The sequence below is a fragment of the Coturnix japonica genome, chromosome 1 (assembly GCF_054131305.1).
Source record: "Coturnix japonica strain WE chromosome 1, WE-NBRP24, whole genome shotgun sequence".
In the NCBI taxonomy this organism is placed as follows: Eukaryota; Metazoa; Chordata; class Aves; order Galliformes; family Phasianidae; genus Coturnix; species Coturnix japonica.
The window spans coordinates 37,942,584-37,960,867 of NC_140663.1; the positions used below are offsets into that span (position 1 = coordinate 37,942,584).

The 18,284-nt window shown below is 36.3% G+C and overlaps 1 protein-coding gene across 1 annotated transcript; it reads left to right on the forward strand.

Moving 5' to 3' along the window:
• The first annotated feature begins 2,904 nt into the window (after nucleotides 1–2,904).
• On the forward strand, nucleotides 2,905–15,475 carry NTS (neurotensin). The gene is made up of 4 exons (XM_015857543.3): nucleotides 2,905–3,104; nucleotides 6,151–6,212; nucleotides 12,386–12,610; nucleotides 14,544–15,475. Exons 1-4 carry the CDS (start codon nucleotides 3,044–3,046, stop codon nucleotides 14,688–14,690), a joined length of 495 nt encoding a protein of 164 aa, XP_015713029.1. The 5' UTR covers nucleotides 2,905–3,043; the 3' UTR covers nucleotides 14,691–15,475.
• The last annotated feature ends 2,809 nt before the right edge of the window (nucleotides 15,476–18,284 follow it).

The following is an 18,284-nucleotide window of genomic DNA, read 5'->3' on the forward strand; positions in this document are numbered from 1 at the left end:
TGGTGCTTACAGCTTTTGTGTTAGGTGTCATCTGCATGTAGAGATGGTAGTTTTAGGTTCCAGTGATGAAGTAAAGTAAATTAAGGTTCATGTATCTGTTCTTTAATGAATCTACCAGCTGCCTGATTGTTTCACTATCTTCAGATGCCTCACAGTTGTGAATGGAGATGATCTGTGGGCCTTGATAGACTGTTTAAATCACATGTTGAGGGCAAGCAGATAATGTGAGATTCCCACGTGGACCAACACTAATGAAAAGCTACACATGTTTTCTCTAGCTGAGAAATACTTAGGAAGAAAGAGGGAGAGAAAGAGTTCTAAGAAGAATTTGTTTTCCTTATAAATGCTTTTCTGGGACATTCCTTTGCAAGAGCAAACTTTCTCATCAAGAAAAGCTTCAATGAAGATGACTTGGAGAAGTCAAGGTGATTTAAGGCATTAATTATTAAAAGGCTTAAAAAATACTAGTATGTAAGGAACAGAAGAAGCTACAGAAGCAGGAAAGAGTTAGAAAAAAGAAAATACAGGAATACTGAGGAAATAGAAGATAGTTCAGTTCTACTGAGGAAAATATATACATATATATATATAATTGTCTAAATTCAGTTGTGCCTAATCCAAAGCATCTAAAGATAATATGTGAAGAACATTCAACATGATAAGAAAGCAAAGATTTTTAATACTGAAGTTTCTGCTTTTACATTTCTATTGGGGAAAAAAAAAAACAACAAAAAAACAAAAACCTAAGCAGGTGAAAACAAAGCAATTATAAGAAATATTATGTCTCATAATATAACATACAGTCATTTCCTTGGAATCACGAATATTAGAATTCCATGGTTATTATTTTTTATTTTAAACCAATTAGGTGATCTTTTTTAATGGGAGGGAAACTGGCAATTGTTCTCTTCCTGAGGAAAAAATAAAACGTCATTCCTGTAAATTCCAGTTACATAAGTATATGGGCAATTACACTATTGAGGAAATCTGTGACAGAGAGTAGGCACTAGAAAATACCTATGAAATATGATTCTCATTCATAGAGCTGCCTGAACTGCAGAACACCCACAGAGCAAAATCAGCTGCAGATTGGTCTTTCTACATCACGGAAATAATAGAAAATGGGACTGGAGGGGAATGTGAGTGGCCATCTAACCTCTGTGCTAAGGCAGATGAGCTGTAGCTAAAACTTTAATGGCACACTAGTACAGTCCACACAATGTGATATATACTCCCTCCCTCCCACCCTTCCTTCCACCCTTCCTCCTTCCTCCCTCCCACCCTCTCTTCCCTTCCTTCCCTTTCCTTGTCTTTCTTTTCTTCTCTTTCCTTCTTAGTAAGGCAGAAAATGTGTTCCCATCAGTATGCAAAAAAAAAAAAAAACAACAAAAAAAAAACAAAAAACAAAACCAAACCAACCCAGAGCTAATACCACTGGAATGCACTCAGCTGTATTTTTGCATGCATTTATGCATCTACAAGCAAACAAACAACAACAACAAAATTACAAATTTAAATTTTATCCTGCTACAAAAGTTGATCCAGGGAAGAAGGAAGAACTCTTCCCACTGGCTGTTCCCTGCAGCAGGGTTTTGAAACTTCTGCAGGTTTCCTGCTTCTGAAGTATCAGTTTCATGGCATAGACAGGCGGATAACGTAGAAAAGGATAACTGTATTTCAAAGGAAACTTTCTATAGCGAAGAGAACTTTCATGCAATCAGAATTCTAACAGTGCGTTCCTGCTATATATGGCATGTGCATCCGTACTTAAATGTATTCACAGGAACCAAAATGTTCTGCATTGTAATATCTCCATTCAACAGATGGAGCGTTTGTCTGTATCTGAGACAAATCACGCTATGAGCAGCGCCGCGATGGAGGCTGTTGCTTGTCTTTATCTTTTCATATGCACACTCCACGTTAAAGATTAACTTGCTCTACCCTCCACTTCAGACCACTTCCGTGCCTTTTGTTTTTTTACTACCGATCTCTAGGAGGCAGAGGAGAGACCGGGACAGTCCGTGACAGCCCCCAGCCTCTCGCTGCCACCTCGACCGTCCCGGTGCAGGGCCGTCCGCCCCGTGCTGCCTCCACTTCGTCCCGCGGTGCCCCACGGCTTTCACCTTCGTGCGCTCTGGGCGCTGACCGCGGAGCCCGCTCTTACTGGGTTGTGTTACCAATGTTGTGAAATTCAAGCAGAACACCTACACCTTAGGATGAATGTCTTGAGGGAGAGCTTACTCTCCTTGAAACAGCAGCTGTTGTCTCTCTTTTCGGAACGGGTAGTCTGATTGTGGCAGACGTTAGTATTTCTTAGCACCTATGAAAAACCCTTATCAAGTGACTTTCCCGTTATCTCTCGCTCTCACATAGACTTCATTTGATTCTATTATCCGCTGTGCCCCCCCTTCTACTCCCCTCCCCGTGTTTCCCCAACGCGGCAGGGAAAGCCAAACCGACGATAAAGCGCATCCCGCGACGGCCGCACGACGTGTTCGCGTCTCTGCGCAGCCCGTGACCCGGCGCATCCCACACGCAGGTGTCCGAGCATCTGCGGAAACTTTTGCTGTTCATAAGTAATTATCATATCTGTAGCTGGGGGCTTTTCGAGCTCGACGGGCAGGTCACTGCCGGGATACGAGCACTCCGGTGCGTGGGTGGGAGTGGGGATGCTGAGCGCCCCGCTACGCGCCCCGCGGGGCTCCGCGTGCGTCAGGCGGGAGGTGGCGTCAGCGGCAGCGGGCGCGGAGCGGCGGAGGGGAGCAGCGTGAGCGGGGGGGGAAGGAGAAGGGGGAGGGGGGACTGTGAGGGGGAGGGGGGAGGGCACTTCATCATGAGGCGATGGCTGCACAGCCGTGACATCACCCTGAGGCTTATATAGTTGGGGAAGGGTCCGGGTCCCCCATCTGGTGCCTGCTGCTGCCCGCTAGTGCGTGTGCTGAGGCGCGGAGCGGCGGCACTCTCTCTGTGTGTCTGTCTGTCTTTCTCTCCGTCTCTCCCCAGGATTTATGGACTTTACTTTCTAGAGAGCGGCGCGGCAAGGATGAAAGCTCAGCTGGTGTGCGTGGTGCTGCTGGCCTTGGCCTCCTGCAGCCTCTGCTCAGGTAAGCCCTGCCGCGCCCTGCGCCCCGTGCCTCCGTGCGGCGGGCAGCACCACGCGGCCGGCCGCTCCCGCAGCCTCGAGCGAGACCAAACGGGGCGGGGTGCGCTCACCTCGGTCTGAGGCTGCTGATCTCTGCGGGCGCCCACGGCTCGCACCGAGTGGGCTCTGTCCAGCATCACGTTGTCCATCACTCCCGTAATTTACGCCCTATCTGCAAACCATTCCCCTCAGCAACATCGCTGCCACGATTGTTAGTGCAGAGTGGTCATTGAGAAACGTCGATGTAGACTGTCCCATTAATTTTGTTGCTACATTTGTGATATTTGAATCCCGGGTATTTCCAGGCTATCACAGATGCTGTGTTTTCTTCTTCCTTCCATCAGAGTACAAATCAGCATTACTATATATGTACTGTAGACACTTTTTAGTAGCTGAAGTACAGGTTTAGGATTCTGGGGGGAAAAAAATCACTACTAATGATTTCAAAATGAAGACCAAATGCTGGTCACGAAGATGCTTGTGTTAGATGTAAGTGCATTTCTACTCTATGATCAGTTGATTTAGAAACCTAAAAAAATAGGGTCATATCTGAAAATGCACCACCAAGTCATTTGGAAAGTGATATAGCTAAGAATGTGTTATTTAGACAATCAGTTTAGGATTAAATAAAATAAAATAAAATAAAAGAATTGTGGCAAATATGCAGGTGTACAGTGACAGATGCATAGCAGAATAAGCTTCAAAATCCAGTCTCACTGGTGTACAAATTGCTGTTTCTTGTAAAGGTAAAGTGTAGATTTACAATTAGATTAATTTTTCAGCTTCAGTATCCAGGAGGACTCAGAACTCCTTGTTTTGGATGCAAGTTTCCAATGTGCATTTCTCCACAGAAACAAAATGTAACACATTTAAATTTGAATTTTGTCGTGGCTTAAGCATAATCATTTTGTGTACTTTACAGGGCTGGTGTTCTTAGGGACAGGGTTAAAGTTTATTATTTTTTATACATGTATATGTAGATTTTCAAGCAAAACCATGATTCGTATTTTCAGTGAGGCAATTTAGATTTCATGAAACACTAAAGTCAAAGATTTGAGTGGAAATTAAAATAGACTCATATAAAAACAGCAAACTTGTATGTGTAACTGACATGATGGTTCATTTGTTCAGAAATTTGGAATTATATTTGAATGAGAAATGTCATAGAGAAGTTTGTGCTGAAAAACCAAATCAGTTTTTACTGATGTGGACAGTTAAGTCATTAGGAAAATGATCAATCATTTTCGTTTTATTTTGAAAATATTTGCCCTCAGGAAAGTGTGTTCTAATAGAAGACAATTATTTCTGTAGAATGTAAATATACAGAAAGAAGCTGTATTTCCTATCGATATTAAGGTAAGCATAAAAAAGACAGCAAAGTGTGTGGATTTTCCTCAGATCTGCACAATAATCTGTAACCAGATTGCTCTCTTGAATATTTGCTCTTCTTCTGCTTTTACCTATCATCTGTCTTTTTCACTCCTGAATTATCTGAATATGTTCCCTTTTCCTCCAGGCTTTGTTTCATTCTTCACCATATGAACAGTTTCCTAAGTAATATCCTCCAGACTTCTTTTCTCATTCAAAATGTTTCTTAATACTCATCTATTCAGCAAGCTTTCCACTTCTGCATCTGTCTTGTACCCTTGGTGGTGGGAAAACTACGTTCTGTTCTGTCTACAGGGTTCTAACTAGATGCGAATCATTTAATTGCTCCAGAATACAACAAATTGTGATGCTGTCATGCGTGCACTATTCACTCATTTGCAAGACCTACTATCAGTAGTCAAAATTTAGCTGAGGTGAACTTGTGCTGCCAGCAGAAAGAACTTCATCACTGATGAAGCTATTGAGAGACTAGGTAATCCTGAAAACAAGTAGTGCTGAAATGGCTGAAAGGCATTAGGCTGTAGAGAAGTTGCTAGTGACATGCTGTTACTAGTGACTTTACTGCTGTCCAGTCTTTACCAATATTGTCAGTAACAATTTTTAAGTAAAAACAGTAAGTGTAGCATACTGGTAATACAAAGCTGAACATCAGCATCACTACAGAGGAAGACTGACGTAAGGCACAGACATTTTTTTGGTGACTTTAATACAAATGGAAAGCAGTATAACTATACAAAGTGATTGTTTAGGAAATAAACACTTCTATTAAAAACTCCTTTTAGCAGAAGCACAACCAATAAAAATGTCTGAGGAGACAAAGAACATGGTGATACTATCTGACCTTACTTGAATTAGAGGATGCCAAGATTTTTCAGATATGAAAGTAGCAAAAGCCAAAAATATTGCAGAAAGCTACTTCCTTAGCAAGTGGTAAGCATAAAGGTGGTTAAGAACTGAGACTTCTGAACTTGCCCTTGCTGTACTGTGCTGAGATCAGTGACTTAGTGAATAGATGGCTATTGTGTGAGAGTAGACTAGATCAGAGACAGAAACAGACAGTCTAATAGATCTGAGCATAGCCCTTCACCAAATAAATGTTCATGGAGTTTCCAGAGGAATGGCTTATATCCAATAGACTATAGCAGAGACACGGTAACTTCACATTAGTTTGCTGGTCACCATTTAAAAACACCTTGAAGATCCAAGTTGAGAAAGATTGTGATTGCTCCCAAAAAACAGCAGCTAAGTAACTGTTAGTTAGTAGAGGTGGCGGGTAGTAATTATGAAAATCAGACCGATTTTGAATGAAGAAAGTTGCACCAGTGTTTGTACTGAAACAGCTGAAGATTAATGGGCCTGTCTAGGGGTTGACAGTGAATTCTTTCGTTTATGTTAATAAGCTTGATTGTGCAGTGAAACGTAGTGAAGATCCATTTCAAAATACAGTTTTGGTACCAAAAATCTCATAGTCACATTAGAACACATTGCTGTGAATCCACTTTTATTTCTGTTTCCCTCCTCTGCCCCAGCTCGTTTGTCTATCTATATTTTGTTTGTTCAATTCAAATGTCCATGATTTACGATAAGATAATGAACATATGTTACTGGTTTATTCCCAGATTCAGAAGAGGAAATGAAAGCACTAGAAACAGATTTATTGACCAATATGTATACATCAAAGGTAATTATTTTTTCTCTTTTAGTTGATAGTTAGAAAGCAAATGAATTCTCATTACAAACCTGAAAGTCTTTACACAAAGTAATTACTTGTGGTCCAGACCTGAAAGTTCAGTGCTAGACATTGCTTTGGTGCAAGGTTTTGTCAGTTCAAAGGAAATTTAAAGGTGTTGATGTGACACACACAAAAAGTGTTCCTCACGTATAACATTGATACTTCCATTAAACTGTCGAAAATGTGTAGAGGGATGAATTTATAAGAAGAAATGTGTTCCCAATAAGATTATGCCTGCTGAAAGCTAAATTAACCTTTAGACAAATCTCTAAGTGAGATTTTTATGCAGAACTTTTTTTCTATGTGCATATAAAATTATGACAGTCATAAAGCAAAATCTGTTAATACATATGCTGATTTTGGTTTAGGAATTTCATTATAATGTTAGTACAAGAACATGGGGGCATGACTATGAAACTATTAATCTGGTAAATGACATTTCTTTGACAAGTAGCCAGACTGTGAATGATGTAGATGTTATTTAAAACAAGTAGACAAAAGTTCTGTTCCAAACTCATACTAACGTAGGTGAAGTAGCAAGTGTTGCACATATGTATTGAACAGGCTGACAGACACATTCTCAGCACTGTTATTTTCCACAAATGATCTAAGAAATATATATGTCTAGTGTTTCTTCAGCAATACTTTGAAGAAAAAGCTCCAAAACAAGATTCATAATCTTCAAGTTGAATGATTTCATGCTTGGTGCTTGGTTTCACTGGTAAATAAAATTATGTATATACTGTATTTTTTTGTATGTGAGCTTTTTCACAGTATCATTTGAATAAACCAGGATAAGAAATGAGGCTGAAAAATACATTGTTCTAGTCTGATCTGTCAGTTCTTAAGTTCCCACATTCTTTACTGGCATAAAGATCACAAACAAACCTGTTTGCCACTGGCTTCTCTAAAGAAAGATTTAATAGAGATTATTTCCCAGAGACAAATTTTAATGTTCTTTAAATAGTTCTTTCTCTGCCTGCCAAACCATAATATGCCCTGGGAAAAAAACCCTGCAGCTATTCTATTGCTGCTACTGATTTGAGTCGAACTGTGACTGTAAATTCCACTTCCATCTTTCCTTCTCTTTTACCATAGAGTGCAACCTCAGGTAACTAAAAATGCTGAAATACAGTGCACCTGTTGATAATACAAAGATGTTTGTTATATACTATTACGTGTTGTTTTACATCGTGTAACTTACTTTTTAATGGCTTTATGTTATATATACTGCAAGTGAATTGACACTTGAGGTTGATATAAACAACAGATAATGGAGACATTTTAATTCTAAATGATAGAATTTTAAATCATTATTTCAAATTAACTAGTATAAAATGTACTCTTTCTTGACAGTAAAAGGCATAGTGGAACCACTAAGAAGGTGTATGAAACTACAAGACATAGATCCATTCATTACTGAAATAATAATTTTTATTATTATTATTATTATTATTATTATTATTATTATTATTATTATTATTATTATTATTTGGCCTCCGCTAGTTTTTACTCTTAATTAGAACAGAACCATGGTTCTGATCTGAAAGACTAATTTTAGCATGGCATCTATGATACCTGACTGGCTTTGTGCCTGAGATTAGTCTCCAGCTGAAGGCAATTACCATTAAATTGTATTAATCATATTTAACACTGACTTGATAATCAACAGCAAGGGAAATCCAGCCAATTTAAACAGACTCAGTGGTTCTCAAATCACTTATGTTTCTGCTATTTCACAGAAAACTTCTAGCTACTTGTGAAGTATGGTATCAAATCTATGCAATATTATGGACTTTTTTTTTTTTTTTTTTACTGTATTCTTTTGACTTCACAGACTGTTGACAAGTGTCTTCTGGTCTTTTTCAAACTACTCTTTAAAGTCACCCATGTGCTGAATATCTCTCCATATTTAAAAATTTGCATTCATGCTTTCATGAACTGCATTCAACTTTTAATATAGCTTATCACTTTTCTCCCCGTTACATCTTGAAGAAGATACAGGAATCAAGCAAGTCCATAAAAAGCTTTATATATCTTTCTTCTAAGATAAAGTCCAAGGAGCCTTTTTGAAGATTTAGTAAGATAACCTGAAGTATCACAAATATACAAATTATTTCCTGCTGTCTTTTGCATCAAAATGATAGACCTACTCCCAGCTTCTTTAGTGCTAACATGAATCTACCATTTGCATGAAGAACATCTTGCCATCTTGATCTCAAACAAGACTGAAATGCTATTAGTTCAAGAGGGAAAAAAAAAAAAAAGTTAATTGAAGGAATCATCATTACCAGAATACACATTTGAGATTCCTACTTACATGAATTTTATGGAATCTTGAGTTCTCTGAGCTTGAATTCCTGTTCCTTACTGTATATACCTAGAAAGTTTAGCCTTAGTATCAGGCAGATGAGGCTGCAGCTGCCTAAGAATTTCTGACTTCCTGACTCAGTTATTGCAGTTATTGCATGCAAGTCCTTATATTTATATAGGCATTAGTATACGTCACAGAAGAACTTCATTCTTAAAGGCAGAAAATATTTTCGTTATTATTTCTACTGTTATAGTCCGAATAAATTCAATCACTGTTCTGAAAAGGAACCATTGAAGCACCTATGTAGGGACAGTGTAGACCTACTGACATAATACATTTCATACTCCTGATACTTTCACATATCACTCAGTGCATTACTGAAGTTATCTGGATGCTTTGTGTGTTATTAACACTGCTGGATAACAGGTGATCTCTCTGTCTTATTTTGTGCAGAGGAAGTCATTAACCAAAACTAAGGACAGGGAAGTACACCAGAAAAGGCACTGTAACAAGCCTTCAGTTCTCTGCATTATATCTCATGAATTCTGTTAGCTAAGTCCAGGTGCTTTACCTAGCTGTTCAGTACCTTGGATTTTTCTTGATCATGAATCTTTTTCACCTGATTTCACTAGATAAAGGCAAGATAATAATACATAGAGAATGGAATATTGTACTTATTTTATTTTAATTAACATTTAGGTGGTGTTCATTACCAAACAGAAACAGCAAAAATTATATTAAAATATATTGGAGCATCATTCGATCAGAAATGGAAAGAAAAAAACATATATTGTCACTTGAGATTCTCTGTAGTTTTCACAGAAAAAAATATTTTGTCAAAGAGGGAAATCTTCTCAAGCTTATTTATTTTTCATTGACAATGTGGAGTTCACATTCAGTATGCAAAAAGGTATGGGAAACCATATTATCTGAGTCATATTTCAGAAGCATGTTCAACAGTGGAAATACATATATCATATTCACTTCATGAATTCTTCATCATTAATAATTTTTAATTCTGATTCATATGGCAGTCTCTTTTGTTCCACCAGGTACCTCCCAGATTTTTTTCAACTTAATCTTCAAAACAGTTTCTTTCTTCTTGGCAGATATAATTTCTTTGATCTCTCATGTAGGTGTTTTTCCAAAACATACCTTGAGCAACTGTAGCTGGTATTGCTTAGACATCTGTGGAAAATATTTCATACACTGAATATCTACCTGAACATTTGTGTTAAAGTCATCTGAAATTGTATTTTTGCATGGTTTTTTTGTTTGTTTGTTTGTTTTGCTTTTGTTTATTTATTTTTTAACATACCCACTTCAGTGATTTTCCATAACCTATAAAACAAAGCTGTATGATTGTAATGTTTGCTGTAATAGTGAAGTAGATTATAAGAAAATATAAAATTATTTAACTCTTGACTGAAGTTCATAATGCTTTATAGTCTTATTCTGGGAGCTGGCAGCAGTGTAAGTCAGAAGCATGTGTATCCAAATGAAAATACTTTGAAGTGATGCATGTTATTAATGAGAATTAGACTCCCTTGACTAACAAAGTATGCTTGCATACAGCACTGTAAGATTTTTTCCCTAACCTCATAAGTAGCAGCCAAGACCAATTGCACATAATGGAGACTGCAATTTAAGTATTTTGCTAATATATGAAGAAATGTTCCTGAAAAAAAAGACATACATCAAGGTAACATAAAATAATAACTCCAGATCAAAGTGATTCTAGAAGTTAAGCAGGAAAGCATAGTAAATTTCTCTAGTCCTTTTTTTTCCCCAGTCCTATCTACCAGCATAGTATTGCTTTCAACTCAGAATTCTCACTTTGCTCACACAATACTGCTCCTGGATTTTATTCTTCATTGCAGTTTAGCTGGCGAAGCTCTAGTTCATATTTCTTTCGTATACAAGGAGAAAGAATTGTATTGGAAAAGGCTCCTCATTTGGCAATAAAAGCTCTGTGTTTGCATTTCAGAAATATTTTAAAACAGAGTAAAGATTTTGAAACTTCAGTGGACAGTTGCTTTTTGGCTAAACTAGTTTTTGTTAATTAAATCAAGCATTCTGTAAAGATATCAATTTTGTTTTGAACCTGCCACAGCTTTTCAAATAATTAGACTAATGGGATGCCTGAGTGGAGTTCCCAGATGGAACAGCGCATGAGTCCAAAGTGAAAAATGTAGAACCTTCTGAATAAGATTTGAGATTAGTTTTCTTCTCAAAACAAAATACTGTTTGTTATCTGAGCCCTAATAGAAATCTAAGAACATAGCAGTTTTAGTAAAGACGCTAAATTACTCTCATTTTGAAATTCATGCGTGTACCAGTTGTATACTAAACTAATGATTATGGTTGAAAGGCAATTTCTTGCAACTACTGTTATTAGTGATGAGAGCTTTTCTTGTTCTTCACTAATATACATTTTCATCAATTTAGCATAAAATTATTTGCAAATATGCACAAATCTTGCATATAATATCTCTTTGTTAGAAAATTTCCTTAAACAAACAATAGGTTGTTTGATTACCCAATGTTCAGCTAGGTAAATCTGCATCCACAGACTTACTTAATGCTGTTGGTGAGTAAAAGGCAATGTCTGTATTAGTGTAATACCTGTATTTAACTTAACACACTCAGGACAAAGAAATAACATTTCAGTTCATAGGTAGAGTATAATCCTAGTATATGCCTCAAGGGCATTAATTGCCATTAATAAACAGGAATTTGCTATTTGACTTTTGATTGGAGATTGTTCTGCTTGAATGAAACTAATCTTTATTTTCAACACTAAGAGGAATACAATTTAGAAGAAATAATGACTGGGGTAATAAATAGATAATAACCAAGGAAGTGGCAAAGACAACAGAGAAGGAAAACAGTGAATGAGGCAGGAAATAGGTTTTTCTAATCAGAACTGAAGAAAATTATTTCAATAACTGTTTTTAAAAAGTGTAAAAAGTAAAATTTCTTCTTATCATTTTCTAAAGGTTTTAAAAATTAAACAGCTCTGAAATAGTGTAAAGTATTGGATAAAACTATAGTGGCATTTCTCTTTTTATTTCTGTCTTTCTGTAACATCACTGAATTGTTCTGTTATGGACCACCCAAAGACAGTTGATCTCATGAAGTATTTCAGTCTAGCCACTAAATACATTGTTTGCACAACTCTCTTCTGCCTTTACTACATCTTCATTTGAGCCCCTAGACCTATTCACATCTCTTAACACTCATGACTTTCCAGTATCCAAAAACCCTGGGGCTTACAGATTCCATAACACTGGCTCCAGCTTCACCAGACAGCTTGCCCTGAAGCAGGGACTCTGTTCCATTTCTTGGGGAATTTTGAAATGACTGCTATTTGTTCTGAACTGGGGAGGAGCGTCTAGTTAACCACAGGCATCTAGCTTGGAATCTGGCACTGGGAATTTATCCACTGGGCTTGACTCACTGTCCTGATTTACACCTATGAATTTATATTATATTAATTTCCATTTGTGTTTTTGTTTGCACCTGTGTGGAACGACTATGAAATGCTGCCATTCTGGTTTGGTAGCAGTTTATTTTTCCATTGTGTATATCAACTTGGGGGGTAAGACAATAGGGAAACAGTCTTGGTGTTTTTAATAAAGAAGTTGTCCTAATTTCAACATTCTAGTTATTGACTTAAAGCTGGACAGATGAAAAGGACTTCAAACAAACATACTTGTTCATTCCAAAATGTTTAAATGTCACACATTACTACTCAAAATGAAACAAAAGTTGCATTATATTATGTAACATGCATTTGTATTTTCAGATGAACAGAGCAAAACTTTCTTACTGGAAAGTGACCCTGCTAAATGTCTGCAATCTTATCAACAACATGAACAACCAGGTAGGGGAAACGGTAGAGGTAGATGATGAGGATCTCATTTCTGGAAGACAGTTCCCCGCTGCTATGGATGGCTTCAGCTTGGAAGCAATGCTGACAGTATATCAACTCCAAAAAGTTTGCCACAGCAGAGCCTTTCAGCACTGGGAGGTAAAATTAAGTGTCACAAATGCATGTTTCAATGACTGTTACATTTTCAATCACTGTTTGTAGTCCCAGTGACCTTTTAAATTTCAGATCCCAAGTGTTCTTCTAAACCTTAAGTGTTCTTGGCTTAAATCATCTCTTCATGTTTTCTAAACTATCCTACTTTTTTGCTATTTTCTAATTTTTGATTCTGATAATATGCCACTTTGTGAAAGAGTTGTGACTTAGTATAGTTTCTGAAGAGCTAAACATCTGTTTTGGATAAAGACACGTGAACAAATGTGAAATACTCTTATCTACATAATTTTCCCACTCTTTGTAGCTATTCCAAGGAATGAAATAAACATATGAAAATTAGCCAGAGCACAAAATTAATATGTGCTTAACAGACATGAGATTACTGCAGATTTATTCAAGCATAAGTAAATTTAAAAGAGTTTCTGAAAGGCCCTAAGATGAACAGGATGCAAAATACATACATGCCTATGTATACCTGTAATTTTACCAGATACTCTAAACTTTTTATAATTGCTAGGAAACTAGTAGCAAGGGAGCTCCTGATTTTCTGTCCCTCCAGACCTTACAGTTGCTACTCCTATGAGTAGTAATTGTTTTGTGATCTATCTGTGATATGTACCTTACTGTAACATTCACATAAACACACTAGACAGAATCTACTCATGTTGTAACAAAACACACCAAAACAAACACATCTATGTATCACTATCCACTTCCCAGTAAAACCAGGTTCTTCAGCTATCACAGTTCATGGGCAATCTGACTGAGTCCCGATCCCCTTTTGCCTGATGAATCAGAACTTTATGTTTGCTTAGGGTTGTTGTACCATTGTACCATTTAGGATGACCCATAAAAAAGCCTGCAGCATCTTTTAGAGCCAGAGTTTTCTGAGAACTCTTCATTGGTACATTTGTTGTTGAAAATAATCTACCATAGAAACAAACACATTCCATAGCCCGTGACTTAATCACAGCTCCTTATTTTATAATTGTTTCACCTTCTGTGGTGGTTGGAAAGCTTCACTTCTAACAATATTGCATGTGAAATTTAAAAAGGATGTTTCTGTATCAGCCTAGGAACATGGTTATCTGGTGCAAAAATTTCTAAGGCACAATAGAAGGAGAAAGAACAGAGCTAGAGGGAGAAGGACTGAAGACTTGAAATAAACAGTTTATGTAATGAAACAAGTTCTTGTGTTCTTACTCACCCAGGACTGACTCCAAACTCTGTTGAAATGATGAAGTTTTTTTCCATTTATATCAACAGAATTTAGATGAGAACTCATTTATTAAGTAATTAAGTGAGTAAGAGAATTTGATTGCTTAGGAAAATACTGAGGTGAGTCTAAAAATGTTTCTAGCTTAATGCCTTTCAGCCTGACCATGAAAGAACATGGTAAAAGAACAGATGAAATTTTAATAAATAAAGCAATGATGAATCTGAAGAAAATACTTAAAAAACTACAAGTAATACTTAAATACAATTAAATAACATATTTTAATTGAAAAAGATTAGCTTTCTTGTACTTTATTTCCTTTCTTTTTTACATTTTGATTTTTAGCTGTAGAATTTTGTGATAAAAATATTCCTCAAAATCTGAAGTTAGCAAGGAGTGGGTGTTTCAGGAGGTTTTTAGGATAAATTAACCATTATGACTGACAATGCTAAGGAAATTATTATTTAGCCCCAGATTGACATACCAGCTTTCCTGTAGTCAAAAGAAATTGTCTTATTAAGTTTCAGTGGAATTTAAATATCACTACTCTAGGACTCTGCTTGTCTGTAGTCTGACCTTAGAGAAAAGTCAGAGTTTGGGACAAATAAAACTCTTGTGGAATTTATGATTTTCTTAAAAAAACAAACAAACAAACAAAAAAAAAAACCTTGATACTATCCTGTGTTTTCTTACATCCTACAGTTACTTCAGCAAGACACTTATGATCTAGAAAATTCAAGCCAAGAAAAGGAAATAATGAAAAGAAAAAATCCTTATATTCTGAAACGTCAGCTGCACGTGAACAAAGCTAGAAGACCATACATACTCAAGAGAAGTTCATATTACTGATGCAGCAGAGGGAAACAATGTGTATTTAGTTTATAGGTAACTGTGTGTTATAGTTATCTTATTTAACTTTAAAATCATACCTGTGTGAAAATATTCTATGGAAGATCATCAAGATGATAACATAACTGTGTCTTTTTTGCAATTGCTGTTTCTTGATTGTGATTTTTTCCTACCTGAGATTAATTAGACCAATACATTTTCAAATAAATCTAGTTTCTAAGCATGATGTATTGTACACAACTGAGATTTCAACCTATTTCCAACAATACAGCAGCCTTTTCCAATTTTAGAAAGTACACTGTCATACACTGAGAAAATTGATACCATCCATAAATCTTACTGAAATTCTTAACAATTTCTTACAGAAACACCTGAAACATATAGGCTTGCAATTTTTTATATGGTACAGTAGTCAGGCCTGCCACAGTATTTTATATATTGCCCAGTTTAAACTATTAGAGATTAGATCTAAATAAAGAGAGCAATATGGTCTACTATTAAATGGCATTTTCAAAGGTCATATTTAAAATGTCCTGCTTGTAAGTGAATTTAAGTTCTTGATTCTTAACTTGTCTCTGAAGAGCCATAATTTAAGGAAATACAGTAATGAGACTTCAACAAAGTATGCTGCTGAGAGCAAAGGCAGATATGCTTCAGAATCCTGGATATCACTGGTTAAATAAGGTTAAGAGTTTAAATAATCAGTAAACTAATTTATGGTGTTTACCTAATATATGAATGCTCAGGAAAAAAAAAAATAAATAAAGACAAAAAATAAAACATGATTCATGCTCCTGTGGTGTTACTGGAAAATCAGTATACTAATCCAGTTACATGAGAAATTTTGGAAAAATATTTAAAATAGGACTTTAGTAAGAACAACTTAAATTTACTATTGAAATCTATTTCCCCATTTCTCCCTCTACAAATTTGTTATGTCAACAAGTAGTTCCGGAAGTTAAAAACAACCTCGGAATTCCATAGACACAAGGAAGATTTCAGCATGAAAAGAGGTGTTTTCAACCTCTAAAGTACTCAAGAACCACTCAAAATTCACACTCCATCCATCCCTAAATGTCTGATCATTATATCAGATTTGGTATCTCATGCTCCTGGATTTCAGCTTGGAAAAGAGTCTGAAAGAACTGAATGAACCAATACCTAAAGTAGAGCGACAGACTGTGATCCATGAAACCTTGATTCCCAAGCCAGGAGACAAAAATTGGGAATAGACATTGGTTTTCAAGGCTGCCTGTTTTCTGCTTGAGGTATTTCCTCAGAGTGTTCCAATAAATGACCAGAAGAAATCACCCAAGGAATTACCATATTCTCTCATACATCAGATTTTCTGTCAGTTACTGTTAAACATATAGAAGGGTACACTTGTAAAACATACCCATATCAGTGATGATACCAACTTTGATACATGGAGAGGGATTTATTTATTTATTTATTTATAATTTATTTTTACTGTGAAATGTATTTTCTCTGCTCCAAAGCTAATTCTGTTTTCTCAAGTGTTATTAGTCAGTTTATTTATTAAGTAGGCACTAAGAGCATGCATTCACAAGATATAACTGAGCATACACTAATTACTATAATAATCATAATTTGAAACAGCTAAGTATTTAAGCACATTTTGTTTCAATGATTTAAATGCTTAATGAACTTAAGAGCTTTGCTTAAATATGGCTCTCATAGAATCATACCCTTTGATTTTTATTTTTATGAAATGGTTGTAGAATTAGACTAGAGACACAGTATGTTCTCAAATGAAGAACATCCCTCTTTCTATAAACCTACGAGCTCTATGGTTCCACTATGACAGCTTAAATTTCAAATTACTTGTTGATTTGAAGTAACAAGGCGAAATGTAGCTTGTTCTAAAATTTAGTTCAAGTAATATTTGAGGGGAAAAAACAAACAAACAAACAAAAACCCTAGGTGTTCTTCAGATGATTATTTTGTAGAGAACAGGGGAAAAAAAAGAAAATAAAAAAAAAAAAAGTTGCCAGGTTATAAAGTTGCCAGGTTATTTTTTCGATGTATTCATTTTAAGGGCATTAAGAATATTATAATGTGACTGTCACCTGAGAGAAAATGCTAAAATTTTCAGAAACAAAAGCAAGCATTTTGCAGGTGATTTAGATACTCAGAGTGATGGTAGGGGATCTCCTAAGATGTTCTACCTGCCTAGAGGAAATAACCTTCTGACTGTGTGCTTGCTCCTTGCAAGTCACAGTAAACAGATTAGCCAGGTACTCTGGCTGAAAATGGCTTAAAATAACCCATTTACTTTCAGCACATTGAATCCATACAGGGTCAGCTATTGTGTGTCACTGAGGGAGGCAGCTCTTAAAGTGCGACAGGGTAGCTTCTTAAATTGATCCCTAGCATTTGATAGAGGTGTTCAGGGATTTGTGAGAGAAATGTCATTCAGAATGAGAGGAAGTCCTAACTAGATGAGGAAACAATATCCATGATTTTATAATGGTTGGTAAAGTTGCAAAAGTCAGTGCTGGCATTTCATGTTATTGGACACTGGTGAAAAGCAAGAATTAAGTTGTTAGAAAACACACCAAACCCTAATGATTAAGTCAGATAAACAGAGCTGTAAAGGGTTGTTTTGGTTATCTGGGGAACCTTTATTTTCTTGAAATTTGATTTTACTTTTAGCTATTCCTACTTCCAACTAGCCTCACTGCTGTGGAACTGCAGATTTTCTTTAACCCTCCTTTTTAGATGATGCAAGCAAAAAATAAATAAGCAGGAAGGCATATTTACTTCTGTTTCACCCATTATATCAGTGAGACTCTCAGGGTGTGAACGTTGTCCTAGTTCTGAATTGCCTGTGAAAACACAGTTGTATTTAGAATCATAGAAATGATCAGGTTGGAAAAGACCTTAAAGATCAAGTCTAACAACAACCTAACTATACTACCCCAACTCTAGCAACCCTCTGCTAAATCACGTCCCTGAGCACCGCTTCCAAATGGTTTTTCAACACATCCAGGGATGGTGACTCAACCACCTCCCTGGGGAGCCAATTCCAGTGCTTAACAACCCTTTCTGTAAGGAAGTTTTTCCTGATATCCAAACTAAACCTGACCTGGTGCAACTTGAGGCCATTTCTCTTCATCCTGTATTTGCAGTAACAATGGGCAATGACTGGACTTCAAGACAGAGGAGGCCCTCACAATATGAAAAGATTTGTAAACACAGAAAGACTTTTTTCTTTTTATTTTTTTCTTTTTTCTTTTTTTTCTTTTTTTCTTTTTTTCTTTCTTTTTTCTTTTTTCTTTTTTTTTTTTCCCTGAAGTTCAGAATTGCTTCATGCCTAAAAGTGTTTTGAAGACCATTAACTCATGTTGTCAAATTGGCTTAAATAAACTACTTTGATGTGGACAGTTTTATTTTTCAAAAGGCAGTTACTGAGAGATGCATTCTTTGTCTCCATAGAGGAGAATATTTTTTCCTACATAGTCCATTGCTGGCATTTATAGATGAATAATTGTACTATTTTTTCAGAAATTTGATACTTAATATTTCAGATATTCCTCAGATACTGGATATTGTCATGCAGACTAATTGCAA

What these genes read in the sequence shown, in the direction of transcription:
- NTS (XM_015857543.3), top strand. Translation starts at nt 3,044, where the DNA reads ATGAAAGCTCAGCTGGTGTGCGTGGTGCTGCTGGCCTTGGCCTCCTGC. An exon ending in CCAATATGTATACATCAAAG is followed by an intron (nt 6,213 to 12,385) that starts GTAATTATTTTT and finishes TTGTATTTTCAG; the next exon opens with ATGAACAGAGCAAAACTTTC. An exon ending in GAGCCTTTCAGCACTGGGAG is followed by an intron (nt 12,611 to 14,543) that starts GTAAAATTAAGT and finishes TACATCCTACAG; the next exon opens with TTACTTCAGCAAGACACTTA.